The sequence below is a fragment of the Geotrypetes seraphini genome, chromosome 8, assembly GCF_902459505.1.
Source record: "Geotrypetes seraphini chromosome 8, aGeoSer1.1, whole genome shotgun sequence".
Lineage (NCBI taxonomy): Eukaryota > Metazoa > Chordata > Amphibia > Gymnophiona > Dermophiidae > Geotrypetes > Geotrypetes seraphini.
Window position 1 is genome coordinate 145843646 of NC_047091.1, and position 17816 is coordinate 145861461.

Genomic DNA, 17816 nt, shown 5'->3' on the forward strand with positions numbered 1-17816 from the left:
GGGTGGTAGATGCGTGGAATAGTCTCCCAGTAAAGGTGGTGGAGACAAAGACTATCTGAATTCAAGAAAGCATGAAACAAACACATGGATCTCTTGGGGAAAGGAGGAGATGGGCAGACTGGATGGGCAATTTGGCCTTTTTTTTTATTTATAGAATTTTACAATATTTCCAAGCATATACATCTTGTACAGTAAAGTGAGATCAAACAACATATTAAACAAAAATTTCCAAAATTAATATTTACTACAAAGATATACTAATCTAGCTGATCTCTCACTAGTCCTCAATATTATTGGATCCGCGATTAAGAGTAGAACATATATAATTCAAATTCATTAAATAAGAAAAATCCTTATCTGACTAAAGTGCAGGGAGTTAACTTTCCATGGACGTTGTTATTCCTTTTTCAAGACGTTTCATTGAGAGAAAACTAATCAGTTGAGTTGGATATCTCAAAAAGAAAATACCCCCTATTTGAGTCACTCCAGGTTTTAGAATTAAAAATTCTTTCCTTCTTTTTTGAGTCTCTCTAGAGACATCAGGGAAAATCTGAATATACTGCCCCAGGAAGTCTTTGGATCTATTTTTAAAGAAAAGTTTTAATATCCAATCCTTGTCTGGAGCCAAAGCAACAGACAACAAGAGAGTAGCTGGAACAACCATTTCTCTATCTGATTGTTCCAGTATTGCCGAAATGTCCAATGACCTCTCCCGGGGTTCCTCAATTTTTTTTCCTTCTTCTTTAAATTGGGGCTTAGCAGGTAGGTAATACACTCTTGTAAGAGGAGGTAAGGAATTTTCAGGAATTTCCAAAATTTCCATAAAATATCTTTTCACCATTTCTCTAGGAGAAGTTGACAGGATCTTTGGAAAATTTATAAATCTCAAATTATTTATTCGACCATTATTCTCCTGCACTTCTAACTTCTTCCTGAGTAATATATTATCTTTAACCAGCATATCTTGATTTTGTTTCAATAGCATTAGCTCCTTATTTGTATTTTGTGTCTCTGTTTTAAATTGTGACATATCCTGCTTTAAAACTTTTATTTCTTCCTTTTGTTCTTTTAATTCTTTATCCAAACTTTTTATTTGAGGATTTAAGGAATTCCCCAAATTCACTACCAAGTCCCATAATGCTTCAAGTGTGACTGTAGGAGGTTTTGTAGGTGAAAAAAGTTGTAATGGTGTAGTATCTAAATGTTCTGAAATTAGCTTTACCTCAGTGACGTCTTGTGTTCCTCCAACCTCTGTTGTCCCGGTCGCAAGTCCTTGCAGAGAGATCCTTCCACTCTGCGTTGTCATATTCGGCGAGCCCTCCATACTAGCCTCTGTGGACAATGAAAAAACCACCTCCTCAGGTGGATTCTTGTCCCGTGGGGAGCTGGCAGCTTGTGGCGTCGGTTGAAGGGGTGGCGTCCTAACGTCGGGGCTAAGAGTGATATCATGCTCAGGGGAACCCACCGCACTACTAGTATGTGGCTCTGTGTCAGGGTCGGAGTCTCCTGCCATGCTTGATTTTCCCAAAGTTGTACCGAAAAGTTTCTTGAATTGCAACTTCCTGGCTTTAAGTAACCTCTTCTGTATGCTAGAGCAGAGCATGCATGAAATATCTCAATAGTCAGGACCAAGGCACTGAACACACCAGTTATGTGGGTCTTTACCTGAAATGGTTCATTGATATCTAATGCACTGCTGCTAGGAGCCTTGGACATCAATGGAAAAACCACTGACACAAAGTCAAAATGCTCAATGGTCTGAAGAAGTAGATGGTATAAAGAAAGATAGTTGATGCTCCCAGCATAGGAATGGCCTAAAAACCCAAAGTTGGGGGAAAAAATGAGTTTTTTGATAAAGGGGGAAGAGATGATAGAAAATAGTGACAAAAAACGAAGAAAAAAAAAGTTTGACACGCTTAGACTAAAAACACAGCTTCTCAACTCTGCAGAAAACTAAGAACTACAGGTCATACAAACCAATGATGGATGGGAAGGCATCAGCACACGCGTGGTACGTGTGGTCTTAAGCGAAAGTACACTTTTTGACTGTTCATGTCAGGTTCCGTGGATGACATCACCCATATGTGAGAATATAATACCCACTTATTGTTGGAGAAAATATATATAACTTTTTATGTACTGCAAACAATTCAAAGGCAAAGAAACAAGAAAAATGATCAAACAAATTAAATCGTATATATTCCACAGTTGTATAAATCCCAACTAATACATTTTAAACCTTTTACTTTGAAATTATATATAGAAAGCTAAAACCTAAACTTCAAAATGAAAAATAATCCTACAGAAATTCTTACAGGTATTTCCACACTCCAGAGTTCTCCTCCCATTTTACAGTTGATCTGTAGAGCAATTTTTGTAGCGATTGCCATTACAGTTTGGGGCTTGTTCAAGGTGCGAGAAAGTACACATTGACTTGGAGTAGGACAATCAGTGCACAGGTATTTCTTGATTGCATCATACTTATCTTTGCGGTTACTTGACAACATGCACACCACCTTTAAGGAAGAGAAAAGGTTGAAATCTGTAGAGGAAAGCTATCAATAGCATGGTAAAAAAAATTTTAAGATCATGCTGCCATTATGTATGTGTAAAAAAAAAAAAATTACATAGGTATCTTCTGACACAAATTTATTTGAGCAACCTAATTAAAGTCACCATTTGTAATTTCACTGCAATGCCTCACCACTGAATGATGAAATGAATTTAAAACTTATTACTTTCTTTTTAAAAATGTTACAGGGAATTGAGCCAGATTTCTAAATTCACATGTGTTTAGGCACATTTCTGTTCTCACTCAGATTTACATTGCACCACAGACATTGAACTGGCTTCTTCAAGAGACCGACATATTATCTGGGAATAAACTGAATAAAGTTACTTGACATTGAGCAGAAAACTAAAAATAATCCTCATTACCAGAATTCAAGTAAAAAACTATTCCAAATTCTCACTCATTTCAATGTACTGGCATACATGCATTCTTCCCATGTCTTTTTACTTTCAGTTCCTTCATGTTTACTAAGATTGTACTCATTTAGGGCTAGATTCATTAAGGGCACGGATCACATTCAATCCGTGTCCGGGGGGGCTGATTCACAAATCGCCTTCATGCAAATGAGGTTGACTGGAATCATACCCCCAACCAACCGCCCGGATCGCTCTAAAGCAATCCCAAGGCATGCACAGACTATCTGCAGATGGTATGCGCATGCGCTGGCCCTCCGTGCCCGGCAGAGCAGGAAACCTACTTTTTTTCTTGGCAAGCCCGTGGTCTTAACCCGCTTTAAACCCGTGGGTTCCACTGCGGGGAAGTTGGGCAGGAGAGTTGGGGCAGAGGAGAAATTCGGGCCGAGAGCAGGAGATTGGGGCAGAGAAGCAGGGTGGCAGAAGGCAGGGCATTTGGAAAGGACCTGAGCGATTGATCCTCAGCAGTCGCTTATTTTTAATCGGTCAGTCCAGTTGGTGTCCCTCATTTTTTTAATTTTAGTGAATTGCTAACTGCCTGAGCAAATCGGAGGATGATCGGGACAGAGGATAATAAATCGGGTCAAAGGGAAATTGGGTTGCAAAGTGGTCAGAAGTTAATCGGTGGGCTTAGTGAATCTAGCCTTTCGTTGCTTGCTTCTTTTTGGCTCATACAATACGAAACTCTATTCTATTATTTCTCTGAAAGGAGTGCTCAAGATCCAAATTTAAAAGGGCCTTAAAATCTATTTTTTTCCTTTTAAACAGGCCTTTCACAGATTGTTTTTATATCGTTTTAAAGTGTGCAATATGAGAAGAGATTCTATAGTAGCTCTCATAAGCTGGCTTTTACAAAGCTGCACTGCCGAGCAGCTCATGTTAAATGATGAGCCACTTACAGGAATAGAACAAGTGACTTGGCATTTAGCATGTGCGCTCAGCAGCACAGTTTTATAAAAGGGCTCGATTGTACTTTTTAAATTGATCAGATTTTCTTATATATTTTAAATATTTTATGTTTATAAACCTCTTGATAGGGATCTGAGAGGATGTCAACCAAATTTCTATAACTAAAAATGTCTCAGAGTACTGGTGTTTAATTTTGGTCAAAATAGACTCTCTCTTTATGTGCATTATTTGAAATATGCAAAAATTATATCTTTACCTGCTAATTTTCATTTAGGCACTCCAGATGTGTGGGTTTGTACCAGCAGATAAGAGACTTAGATGAGTACAGAGGACCACTATGGAAAACTATGAAAGGTGGATCAGCAACTAAAGCTTGCAGCTCACTGACTCTTCGAGCAGATGTGAGGGAAATGAGAAACACCACTTTCCAAGTGAGATAGTTCAGATAAGCCGTATCCATTGGTTCAAAAGGAGGCTTCATCAATTGAACAAGAACAACACTGAGATCCCAAACCACTGGAGGCGGTTTGAGAGGTGGTTTGACATTGAAAAGACCTTTCATAAATCTGGAAACCACAGGTTGAGCAGAAAGGGGTTTCCCTTCGGTAGGTTGATGGAAAGCAGCAATAGCACTAAGATGGACTCATATGGATGTAGACTTAAGGCCAGAGGTAGATAAGTGCAGAAGATAATCCAAGATGGAAGACAAGAAGGTATCTCGAGGCTCCTTGTCATGAGAGATGCACCACGTAGAAAATCTAGTCCATTTTTGGTGGTAGCATTTTCTAGTGGCAGGCTTTCTGGAAGCCTCTAAAATGTCCCGAACAGGTTGAGAAAACTGAAGAGGAGTTATGTTGAGAGGTATCAAGCTGTCAGGTGTAGAGACTGCAGGCTGGGATGAAGAAGAGATCCTTGACTCTGTGTAAGCAGAGATGGAAAAACTGGTAGAAGGTATGGCTTCCTGCTGCTAAGCTGAAGGAGAAGGGAGAAACAGGGTTGCCTGGGCCACTGAGGAGCTATTAGAATCATGGTGGCATGAACATTCTTGAGCTTGACAAGAGTCTTGAGAATGAGAGGGAATGGAGGGAACACATACAGGAACAGATTCGTCCATTCCAGAATGAAAGCATCTGCCTCAAGGCGATGAGGAGAGTATATCCTGGAGCAGAACTGAGGCAATTTGTGGTTGTGGGGATACGCAAAGAGATCTATTTGAGGAGTTCCCCACTGAGAAAAAATGTGATGTAGAGGAGAGGAATTGAGTGTCCATTCGTGAGGTTGCAGAGACGACTCAATTTGTCCGCCAGACAGTTTTTCTCTCCTTGAATGTAGACAGCTTTCAGGAAGGTGTTGTGATGGATCGCCCAATCCCACACCCTTTGAGCTTCCTGACAAAGAGGGAGAGATTCCGTTCCTCCCTGCTTGTTGACGTAGTACATGGCGGTTTGATTGTCTGTCCGAATAAGAACTACCTGGTCGTGAAGAAGATGCTGAAAAGCTTTGAGAGCACTGAAGATCGCTCTGAGTTCCAATAGATTGATGTGACACTGATGATCCGTGTTGGACTAGTGGCTTTGAGTACGGAGACCATTGAGATGAGCCCTCCAAGCATAGGTCGAGGAATCTGTCGTGAGGACCTTCTGATGAGGGGGTGTCTGGAACAGGAAACCTCTGGAGAGATTGGAAAAGAGCATCCACCAGTGGAGAGACTGTCTCAACAAAGGAGTGACTGTAATGTGTTGAGAGTGGGTCGCACGCCTGCGCCCACTGAGATGCCAGGGTCCACTGAAGAATCCTGAGGTGAAGTCTGGCAAAAGGAGTCACGTGAACAGTCGAGGCCATGTGTTTGAGTAATACTATCATGTGTCTCGCTGAGATTGAAGAAAGGGAAGACACTTTGTGGTGAAGAAGAGCATCCAGACACTGCTGAGGAAGGAATGCTCCGAGTTCTACAGTGTCCAGAACAGCTCTGATGAACTGTAGGTTCTGAAAGGGTTGGAGATGGGATTTGGTGAAGTTGATTTCGAATCCCAAGCTTAGTAGGAAACACGTAGTCTGTTGGGTCGCTACAATAACCCCCTGAGATGTTGATTCTTTGATGAGCCAGTCGTCCAGGTAGGGGAACATCTGAAGACCATGGTTCTGCAGAGCTGCTGCCACCACCACTAGGCACTTAGTGAACACTCTTGTAAGATGATGCCAGGCTGAAGGGTAGCACTCTGTACTGAAAATGCAGATTCCCCACCCGAAATCTGAGGTACTGACAGGAGGCCGGATGAATGGGGATATGAGTGTACGCCTCCTTGAGATCTAGAGAACATAACCAATCGTTCTGATCTAGAAGGGGATAAACGGATGCCAGGGACAGCATGCAAAATTTTTCTTTGACCAAAAATTTGTTGAGAGCCCTGAAATCCAGTATGGGCTGCAGATCGCCCGTCTTCTTCGGAACTAGGAAGTAACGGGACTAAAACCCCCTGCTCTGCTGTTCCAAGGGAACTTCCTCGATGGCACGGAGATGAAGCAGAGCTTGAGCTTCCTGAAGAAGAAAGGCGGTCTGGGATGGATTGGAAGGATAATCTCTTGGAGGAAGCTCTGGTGGAATCTGAGTGAAATGAAGAGAGCATCCTTCCCTGATTGACAGCACCCAGAGGTCGGATGTAATGGTCTCCTATAGATGGTAAAAATGACGGAGACGATCTCCGATGTGAAGAGGAGAGGACAGAGGCAGAACGATGGAGGTTATGCTCTGTTTGAGACAGTCAAAACAGCTGAGAAGCCTTAGGTGTAGCAGAAGGCTGAGGTTTCTGTTGCTTCTGCTGTTGTTGTGGTTTCTTGGGAGGTGCTTGAGTGTAAGGAGCTGCCCTCGGAGGATAATACCTCTGATAGGATGGAAGAGGTCGAGAAGGCTTGGAAGGAGCTGGCTTAGGCTTTGGTCTAAGGATGGAAACAAAAGATTTCTCATGCTCCGACAACTTCTTGGTGGCGGCCTCTATCGATTCTTCAAAGAGGTCATTGCCTTCACAAGGAATACTGGCCAGATGATCATGAATGTTGGGATCCATATCAATGGTGCAAAGCCAGGCTAAGCGGCACATCGCTACTGAGAAAGAAGTGACTCTCGAGGAAAGTTCAAAGACATCATAAGATGACTGAAGAAGGTGCAACCTAAGTTGGGCCAATGTAGCAATGACTTGCTGGAAATCTAAAAGTCTGTGTTGACCAAGGTCTTTTGAAAAACCAGGGAGAATATCAATAAAATACTTAAAAGTAGTAAAGATAAAATTATAATTTAAAAGCCTGGAAGCCATCATCGAATTTTGATAAAGACGATGGCCAAATTTGTCCATGGTCCTGCCCTCTCTGCCAGGAGGTACGGTAGCATAGACCCTGGAAGGATGACTCCTCTTTAAGGAATATTCCACAAGAAGGGACTGTTGAGATAGTTGTCAGTTCTCAAAGCCCTTGCAATGTACAGTTCTGTACCTCGATTCCAACTTGCCTGGAACAGCAGGGATGGCATAAAGAGTCTCCAGGTTTTGTTTGAAAGTTTGAGAAAGAAGCCTGTTAAAGAGGGAGTTTGAGAGACTCCGCAGGAGGCCGAAGCATACTCATTTCCTCTAAATACTCCTTAAGAGTACTTACAACCGGAGTCCAATTTAAGATCCAGGTCCTCAGCCATTTGACGGAGGAAGGAGGAAAAGGGCAATTGATCCGCAAAAGGATGGCCTCGAGAGGGACTCGATGACCTCAAGGCGCCTCAAGTGGAAAACGAAGGTGAAGCCTCCCTCGAGTATTGATATCCCAGCAAATAAGCAGATTGGGACAAGGCACTGGGAGAAGCGGAGTCCTCAAGTTCTGCTATCGGTGTCCTGGATCGAGGAGTTGGAGACCTCAAAGAGCTAGAAGGCCTGGACGAGGAAGGCTTCTCTCTGGAAGAGGACCGTCTCATCGATCGGCGATGAGGGTGCTGCCTGGAAGCAGATCTCGTGCAAGGTCGAGGAGACTTCACCCTAAGCCTCGAAATGGGCAATGCCTTATGTGAGGATATAGGGCTAGAAGCTGTAGATCGAAGTCCCATAAACTCTGTGGTCTTGATCGAGGTATCTCAAGGCACTTGCAAAGACTCAGCTCCTTATATAGAGTGTGAGGATTCCAGACCAGACACTTGCAAAGACTGGACTCCTTGCATAGAGTGTGAAGATTCCAGACCAGACACTTGCAAAGACTGGACTCCTTGCATAGAGTGTGAAGATTCCAGACCAGACACTTGCAAAGACTGGACTCCTTGCATAGAGTGTGTAGATTCAGCTCGAGGCACAGGCAAGGACTCGACCTCTTGTGAGCCTGCTGAGTGCCCAGGCTTGCCTGCAGGAAGCAGAGTCGAGGCAGGACTGCATTTGGTCAGACTGAACAAATTCCCGCTCTAAAATGGTCTGGATGAATTACAAGGTAATTTAAATTATAACCTTATAATTATGTGATTTATCGGGTGATGTCACATTCCCAATAATGTGGACTTGGAATTGAATTTACTTTCTTTTATGTAATAATGATCTTGTTTACATTAGTGTGTATTCCTAATTTTATTTGTTGTAACAAATGAATAAATTTAGAAATTTAAAAAAAAAAAAAAAAATGATCTGGATGGTAGCCTGCAATTGTGGATCTGAGTCTGAAACTGTACCACTTGCTGAGGCTAAAGGCTCCGAGGACGAAGAGGAAGAATGCTTCGACTTGGAGGAATGATGTTTGGGTAGCTTGAGGACTACCGCTGGAACTGTCTGCTGAGGTACCTGACCTGAGGGAAGTTCAGGAGAAGACTTGGCAGATTTACTTGAGGTCGAGGACGTTCCGAAAAAGGAAGGTCTGATGAGAGTCGAGGTCATGGAAGCAGGAGGACACCCCATAGCGGATCTGACCGAGTTGGAGGTCAAGAGTGTAGCAGAGGTCTCCATACCAAAAATCTTCTCCACTTGCAATCGACGACATTTGAGGGCTCGAGGTTGAAGAGTAGCACAGCGAACGCACGACTCCGGGCAATGGGCAGGCCCCAGACACTGAATACACCAGCGGTGTGGGTCAGTGAGGGAGATCGCACGCTGGCATTGGCTACACTTCTTGAAGCCTGTGACTGGCCAGGACACAGAAGGAAAGATAGTCGCTGCAAAGTCATATCCCGCAGGCTGAAGGCATGCGACAGGCCCCGCCAGTCGATGAAAAAAAATCTAACTTTTTTTTTATTTTTTTTAACAATGGTAATAAAGAAAATAAAACACGAGCTGCGATGAGAGAAGGCACGAAGCGAACTAAGTTCAGCACAGAGCATCAAAAACAGACTTCTTGGCTCTGTGGAAAACTGAGAACTGAGGAGACGTGCCCTGTGCTGGGCAGGAAGGCACTCGCGCATGCGCAGTGTGGCAGACTCGAAACTTTAGAGTTTCTTCAAGCAAGTCCGCATCTGGGCTCGGTGGATGACATCACCCACATGTGAGAATAGGCTGCCTGCTTGTCCTGGGATAACAACAGAATTATCTACAACAATTAAGAATTCTCTCTCCTACATCCCACCCAAACCCTCCCTGACATTCTATTATAACTTTACTGCACTGCTGCCAGCGTTAGTGTAGGGATTTCCTCTGGCAACCTCGGGGCATTTGCAACTTCCTCAGAGGCAGGACTGGCCTAGCAAATGCATGAGGCTACCAAAGGGAATACTTGCGTTAATGCTGGCAGCAGTGCAGAAAAAATTATAATAGAAATGCTGATAGTTGGGGGAGAAATAGACCTGCTGGCTAACCGTACCACAAACAGTATCCAGGTCATCAAGGGTGGACGTATTATCAATGGTATCAGTGTACCACTTCAAGCTGTCCGGATTAGTGATGACAGTGGAATAGTACTGGACTCGAGATTGACATTTAAAAGCTATGTTCAGATGTTGATACAAAAGGTTTATTTCAGGTTGCGCCTTTTAAGGAAACAGGCCATATTTGCAGGATGGAATTTTAAATATAATTTTGCAATCGATGGTATTTTCATGTCTTGATTAGTGCAATGTTCTCTTGGGATTGCCTACAACTACATTAAGTGCTTTGCAGGTTGTGCAAAATTTGGTTGTACAAATGTTTTTTGTTTGAAGAGGATTGAACATGTGACGAAATATTATGTGAAATTAGATTGGCTAATATTGGAAGACCATATCCGTTACAAACTGTTGCTGCTGGTACCAGCATGTCTATTCAATCTTATGACCCATTACCAAAATTACGTTCTGTCCACCGTGCAGAATTATTTGTTCCTCCTGTCAAGAGTTTGAGATTCAATATATCACGTGAAAGTATGTTCTCTTGTATGGGACCTCAGGAATAGAACCAAGTACCTATGTATGTTCAACAGCAGGGGAACCTTAGTGTTTTTAAGAAGTTATTGAAGAGACATTTGTTTTGCAGTAAGAAATATGGGAATTGATGATTTCTAAGGTCTGAGTTCTGGTCGCTTTTGTTTGGATGTCAAATATTTATTGTGAGTATGTATATGTTTTTATTGTGTATTTTCTTTTTTGTGAACCACTCTGTAAAAAGCAGGTTATAAATAAATACAAAACAAAAATACTGGGAGCCAAAACAGGAACCCCCACAAGGGAAAGTCCTGATACAGAAGCTGGTGCAGCGTCTATTGGCTGTGCCGTGTCCATTAGATATGCTCTCCACACGAGCTGAACAAATTCCGTGGAAAAGCCACAGATCAGGGCTGAAACTGGATCCTTGCAAGACCCAGACAAGGTCTGCGAGAGATCCCCGGATTCTGTACATCTGTGTTTTGTGTTACCGCCAGAAACAGGCACTGGGTGAGATTTTCTTCCCAGACCCAAAAAGGCTCCCCAGCCCTGGAGGACCCAGAAGAGGCGAGGCTCAAAGTTCACATCCTCTCCCCTCGTGTGCAGCGGCACACAGTACAAGGACAACTCATCTGCGGGTAATCCAGCGCAATCCACACATGAGTTTACATCTACATTGGTAAAGGAGTCGATCCCTAATGAGGGTCGTAAAGCAGAAAATTGATTGCTAAAATTAGATTGCTAAAAATCAAAGATGGCCATCAGAAAATTTGTACCTAAAACACCTCGTAGAGACTTCACAAAAGTTTGAAAAGGAGAAATTAGGTTCTTACCTGCTAATTTTCTCTCTTTTAGACTCTCCACACCAGTACAGTTCACTGATGGATAATAGCACACCATGACCAGCAGGTGGAGATTGAAACAAAACCTTTTGGCTGTAATGCAAGTAGCTGTGCTTTTCCTAATATAACTAGTCTGCCGAATAAGCAAGCAGAACCAAGTACTAAATAGAACAGTACCAACACTTCGAACAGGAGTAACTAGCACAGAGCAATACTGTTGGAAATTCAATAGAAAAAGCACCTTCAGCAAATGTCCCCACAGCTCACCAGCTGAGCCATAGCCATTGTTCTGACCCTAGAAAAATACTAGAACCCACAGGAAGAAAAAAAAAAAAAAAATCACACTTCACACAAATTCAGCAAGAACAGACAGACAGGGTGGGAACTGTACCGATATGGATAGTCTAAAAGAAAGAAAATTAGCAGGTAAGAACCTAATTTCTCCTTCTTTAGCACCTCTCCAGACCAGTACAGTACCAAAGCAGCTCCCATACGGGTGGGGCCCCCATAGGGCTGCCACTAGAACACACTCACCGAACACCACGGTCCGACGTGCCTGGACGTCCATACGGTAGTGTCACACAAAGGAATGCAAAAAAGACCAAACCGCAGCCTTAAAGATATCCACTACAGGCACCAAAGAAGACTCAGCCCAAGAAGCTGCCTGACCCCAAGTGGAATGTGCCTTGAGAAAATCTGGAATAGGCTTCTTCTGAAAAAGGTATGCAAAAGTGATAGTCTCCTTGATCCAGCATGCAATGGTAGCTTTGGAAGTGCCATCCCCTTACGAGGACCTGCTAAGAAGACAAAAAGATGATCCGACATCCGGAACTCCTGGGGCCACTGAACATAAGCACGAAGAACCCAACAGACATCTAACTTGCACAACTACCTCTGCTCTAACAAGCCCTCCTGGCTACTCAAGACCAGAAGGACCACGGACTGGTTTACATGAAAAGGTGAGACCACCTTCGGCAGAAAGGAGGGAACAGGCTGCAGCACAATCCACTTCCTAGAAAACTCAAGGAAGGGAGGCCTACAAGAGAAAGCCTGCAGCTGAGAAACGTGCCTCACAGAAGTAATGGCCACAAGGAAGACCGCCTTGAGAGTAAGGTCCTTCAACGAGCAAGAACCCAGGGGCTCAAAGGAAGGGCGCACGAGCAGACAGGACCAGATTAAGATCCCAAACTGGAACCGAAGGCTGCACCGGAGGCTAAAGCAATTTGGCCGCCTTCAAAAAGCAAACCACATCTGGAATAGATGTCAAGCACCTACTCTGCAGCAACCCGCAAATAGTGGACAAAGCCACAAGCTGAACCCAAAGAGAAGACCAGGCCTTGCCCCTGTCCAGGCCATCCTGCAAGAACTCCAAGATGTGAGGCAAAGAGGCGCGAAAGGAAACCATTCCACGCATGGAACACCACTACTAAAAAATACGCCAAACATGCATATAAGACCGAGAAGTGGAAAGCCTCAGGGACCCCAAGAGAGTGGAGTCCACTTTATCTGAACAACCGTTATTACCTAGGCGGTCCCTTTCAAGAACCAAGCCATAAGACAAAAGGGACCCAGATGAAGCCCCGAGTCATAAGGTTGGGCGAGAGGAACAGTGGAAGAGGATCCGACACGAGATGACAAACCAGATACGCGTACCACGGGCACCTGGGGCCAGTCCGGAACCACCAGAATCAGGCAACCAGGGTGCCAAGCAATGCAAAGAACTACTCTGCCCACCATCAGCCATGGAGGAAACACGTACATGAGGCCCACCACCGGCCATGGCTGTACCAGAGCATCCTGCCCCTCAGCCTGAACATCCCAACGCGGACTGAAGAACCAGGATGCTTTGGCATTGACACTCGTGGCCATCAGGTCCATAACTGGGTGAATCCAAGTCCACAAAATCAACTCGAAAGCTGTGGCACTGAGACACCACTCTCTGGGATCTAGCATGTGATGACTGAGGAAGTCCACCTGGACATTCTCCACTCCTGAAGATGTGTCTCTGCCCAGACTATGAGCAGAGCAGCCTCCTGTGCCACCAGACGACTCCTGGTTCCCTCCTGACGATTGATGTAGGCCACCGCCGTGGTATTGTCCAAGAGAACCCGAACAGACTTGCCCCTCAACAACTTCTGGAACGCTAGCAACGCCAGCCGGATGGCTCTGGTCTTCAGAACATTAATTGACCAAGATGCCTCCTCCGGAGACCAGCTGCCCTGAGCCAAGCAACTGAGACACTGAGCTCCCCAGCTAAGGAGACTGGCGTCCATGAGAAGCACGGTCCATTGAGGCTGATCCAGACTCACTACCTGCACCAGATTAGAAGAATGGAGCAACCCACTGAGACTGCAACGAACCAACCCCTGAAGAGGAACTGGAGAGTCCATATTATGCAACTGGGGCGACCACCACTTCAGCATAGCTTACTGAAGCGGGCACATGTGAGCATGGGCCCACCGAACCTGTCCAGGGAAGCCGCCATCAACCCTAAGACCTGGAGAAAATCCTGTGCCCGAGGACACCGGGAAGCCATCAGAAGGCAACTCTGCGACTGCAACTTGACCACTCGGGCCTCTGGCAGGAAGACCTTCCAAGAGAACCCCAAAGTACTCCAGGCGATGAGACACAGCCAACCAGCTCTTGGACAGGCTGACTATACATCCCAGCAACTGCAGGTACTCCACAACATAAGCCGTAACTTGGGAGCTCTCCTGAAAGGACTTTCCTCAGATCATTCAGTCGTCCAGATAGGGGTGAACCAGAATGCCCTCTTTGCGCAAGACCACCACCACAACCACAATAATCTTGGTGAACGTCCGCAGAGTCGTAGCCAGACCAAAAAGACCACAAAACTGATAGTGCCGTCCCAATATCGCAAAACGAAGGAACTGCTGATGGGAGGCACAAATCAGAACATGCATGTATGACTCCATCAGATCGAGAGAGGTCAGGAATTCCCCTGGCTGAACCGCCAGAATGACAGATCTCAGGGTCTCTATGCAAAAAGACAGAACTCGAAGAGTCCTGTTGACCCCCTTCAGATCCAAGATGGGCCGAAAAGTCCCATCTTTGTTTGGCAACACAAAGTAAATAGAATACCGGCCGGTGCAACACTCCTGAGAAGGCACTGGAACTACCACTTTGAGGTCTAGCAACCTTTGAAGCATCTGGCGAAGAGCCCACTTCTTCCATGCCACCTGACAAGGAAAAGCAAGAAAATGATCTGGCAAAGAGCATAACCGTCCCGAATCACCTTCAGGACCCACAGATCCATAATAATCTCAGCCCACCCCTGTTAAAAAATCCCTTAACTGGGTGGCCACCGGCACCAGGGGAGGCGCCGGCAAGGAGTCATTGTACGGAGTGGGCAGCAGGGAAACCAGTGGAGGGATCATGCCCCCCACCCTCCCGACGGGCCCCCCAAAAGGACTGCATGCGCTAAAAGAAATGGCCCCGTGGAGACCCGGCGAAAGGAAAAGAAGCTTCCCCTCGACCAGGGTGGTTTCTGTGGAAATCACGCAAACACCCTCAAGCAAAGTCACACCACGAAGGCGGGCACAGTCTTCAGGAAGATGGGGGCACCATTCCGTTAAAGCCTAAACCAACTTATCCAAATCCTTGTCAAACAAGACTCCCAAAAGGGAAATTTCATCAGCTTAGTCTTAGATACCGCATTTGCCGACCAAGTCCGGAGCCAAAAGGTACGACGAGTGGCCACCCTGAGAGCCATAGACTTGGCTGATGCCCGCAACAGGGCATTTAAAAGAAAAGATTTCAGATGCGCGAGATGGTTTTTGGCATCCCATTTGAGAGAGGTCTGATCGGTCGGTATACACCCTGAGGCAGCTGATTTGTGAAACGCTGGCCACCGTTGGTGTACTGATCAGCTGAAGATAAGTTGAAAAGTTTTTCTTCTATCTTTTGTTTTTCATTAGTGAAGTACAGCATAAGGCTTTTTATACATTGAAGGTTTTTTGCCAATGAGGTGACCGCTCAACCACCTTTAACAAACCACTTTGGTGGAGGTGGGAGGGCCCTTTTCTGAGGCTTTTTCTTTCATTCTGAGTTATTTAATAGCCTATGCTGTCCTTATATCACATTATAGGACATCACAGCATCAACCATTATTGAAAGTGTTCATTATTTTATACATTGTCTTGTCATGATATCTGAGTCATTTGTGGCTATTTAAAAGAAAAGAAACATCCATCTCAATTTTAGCTACTTCCTATTCCACTAAGAACCAGTCATCAGACTCACAGTCAAGGACATGCTCGACCCATCAAAAACAAGCCCAAGCCACCAGACCGCCACACATCACTGGCTTGAGCCACTAGGGCAGCGACATAAAAATCCGCGGGTTAAAAAAGGGGCTGCACTACGGCTTGTTTTTGTTCCAGTCCGATTTTGATTAATTATTTCAGTTTGATTTTTGTTCACCAGTCTGATTTTTGGGCTAGATAGTTTGTGAGGCCACCAAATGCAGCCACCCCCTCCCCCTTTTGTTTTGACCTCGAGCTGAGCGAGCTTTGCAAACAAATGCGCTGATCACATCTCCAGGAATAGAGGATGGTCTGCGCATGCATCTGGATCACTCTGTATTGATCCGTGGGACATTTGTGGGCGTCTGTCCGATCAGATCATTTGCATGGGAACTCTTTAATGAATTGGTCACCCAGCAAGACTTGGCCACAGATCGCCCATAAAAAGGAGGTTAGTGAATCTAGGCCTTAGGGAAGTTCTGGTAGCTCTGCTGACTGACCTTTTCAATGAGTCTTTAGAGTCGGGAGTGGTACCGGAGGACTGGAGAAGGGCAGATGTGGTCCCTCGCCACAAAAGTGGAAGTAAGAAAGAAGTAGAGAATTACAGACCGGTAAGTCTGACTTCTGTGGTAAGTAAATTAATGGAAACGCTTTTAAAACATAGAATGGTCAAGTTTCTGGAATCTTCTGGATTACAGGATCGGAGGCAACATGGATTCACTAGAGGCAGGACTTGTCAGACAAATCTGATCAATTTCTTTGACTGGGTGACCAGAAAATTGGATAGAAGATGTGCGCTATATGTGGTGTATTTAGATCTTAGCAAAGCCTTTGACAGTGTTCCACACAGATGTCTAATAAATAAACTGAGTGCCCTTGGGATGGGTCCCGAAGTGACGGGCTGGGTCAGGAACTGATTGAGTGGAAGGCGACAGAGGGTAGTGATTAATGGAGATCACTCTGATGAAAGGGATGTTACCAATGGTTCTGTTCTTTGGCCTGTTCTTTTTAACATTTTTTAAAATAATATTGCTGAAGGGTCGTCAGCTATGACTTTCCTCTTTGCGGAAGATACCAAAATCTGCAATAGAGTAGACACGCCGGATGGTGTGAATAACATGAAGAAAGACCTGGTGAAGCTTGAAGAACGGTATGAAATTTGCAGCTAAAATTTAATGCTAAGAAATGCAAGGTTAGTTTAGGGAGTGAAGAACTTATGTGCACGATGGAAGAGCGGGACTTGGGTGTGACTGCATGCGATGATTTTAAGGTGGCCAAACAGGTTGAAAAGGTGACGGCGAAAGCTAGAAAGATGTTAGGTTATATAAGGAGAGGTATGGCCAGTAGGAAAAAGGAGGTACTGATGCTTCTGTATAAGACTCTGGTGAGACCTCATTTAGAATATTGTGTACAATTCTGGAGGCCGCATCTTCAAAAAGATATAAAAAGGATGGAGTCGGTCCAGAGGAAGGCTACTAAAATGGTGTGGTCCTCGTGATAAGGCATATGGGTTCAAACTTAAAGATATCAATCTGTATACTTTGGAGGAAAGGCAGGAGAGGGGAGATATGATAGAGATGTTTAAATACCTACGTAATATAAATGTGCATGAGTCGAGTCTTTTTCATTTGAAAGGAAACTCTGCAATGAGAGGGCATAGGATGAAGTTAAGAGGTGATAGGCTCCAGAGTAATCTAAGGAAATACTTTTTCACGGATAGGGTGGTATATGTGTGGAAGAGGTGGTGGAAACAGAGACTGTGTCTGAATTCAAGAGGGCCTGGGATAGGCACATGGGAATCTCTCAAGAGAGAGAAAGAGATAATGGTTACTGTAGATGAGCAGACTAGATGGGCCATTTGGCCTTTATCTGCCATCATGTTTCAATGTAAATTTACCATTCCCTCTTTTTAAACTGATCCACAGTGCCTCTTCTTTGCCCTGCAGATCCTGCAATTGTGTGGCTTTAATATGATCTTTAACAAATAACGCTACTCCCCCTCCTTTTCTTCCTATCCTGTCTTTCCTGATCATATTATAGCCCGGTATAATTACAGCCCAGTCATGGTTCTCCATAAGCCATGTCTCTGTGATCGCCACTATATCCAACTCATCTTCTTCCATCACTGCTTCTAGATCCAGAATTTTGTTTGTCCCCTTTTCCAATCTATGCAGAGGTATTCAGTGATTTACTTACCTGAGGGCTTATACTTACCTGGTGGCTTTGATAACCCTTCCCCATCACTTCTAGCTTAAAGTCCTCTTCAGTAGATTAGCCAGCCTGCTGCCGAAGACACTTTTTCCCTTCTTTGATAGATGCATACCATCCCTGCTCAGCAGCCCTTGGAAAATCATCCCATGGTCCAGGAAGCCAAAATGCTCTTGACGACACCATCCTTGTAGCCACGCATTCATGTCCAGGATGCGTGCTTCTCTGACCTGGCCCTTACCCTTGACAGGGAGGATGGACGAGAAT

The 17816-nt window shown here is 44.7% G+C and overlaps 1 protein-coding gene across 7 annotated transcripts in view; it reads right to left on the reverse strand.

Moving 5' to 3' along the window:
- The window catches only part of PIWIL1 (piwi like RNA-mediated gene silencing 1), a 420330-nt gene that overhangs the window by 132532 nt on the left and 269982 nt on the right, over positions 1-17816 (reverse strand). For all 7 annotated transcript variants that reach the window (XM_033957205.1, XM_033957206.1, XM_033957208.1 and 4 more), the window contains exon 15: positions 2316-2516. In XM_033957205.1, the coding sequence (XP_033813096.1) occupies positions 2316-2516 (201 nt within the window). The remainder of the gene's footprint in view (positions 1-2315; positions 2517-17816) is intronic.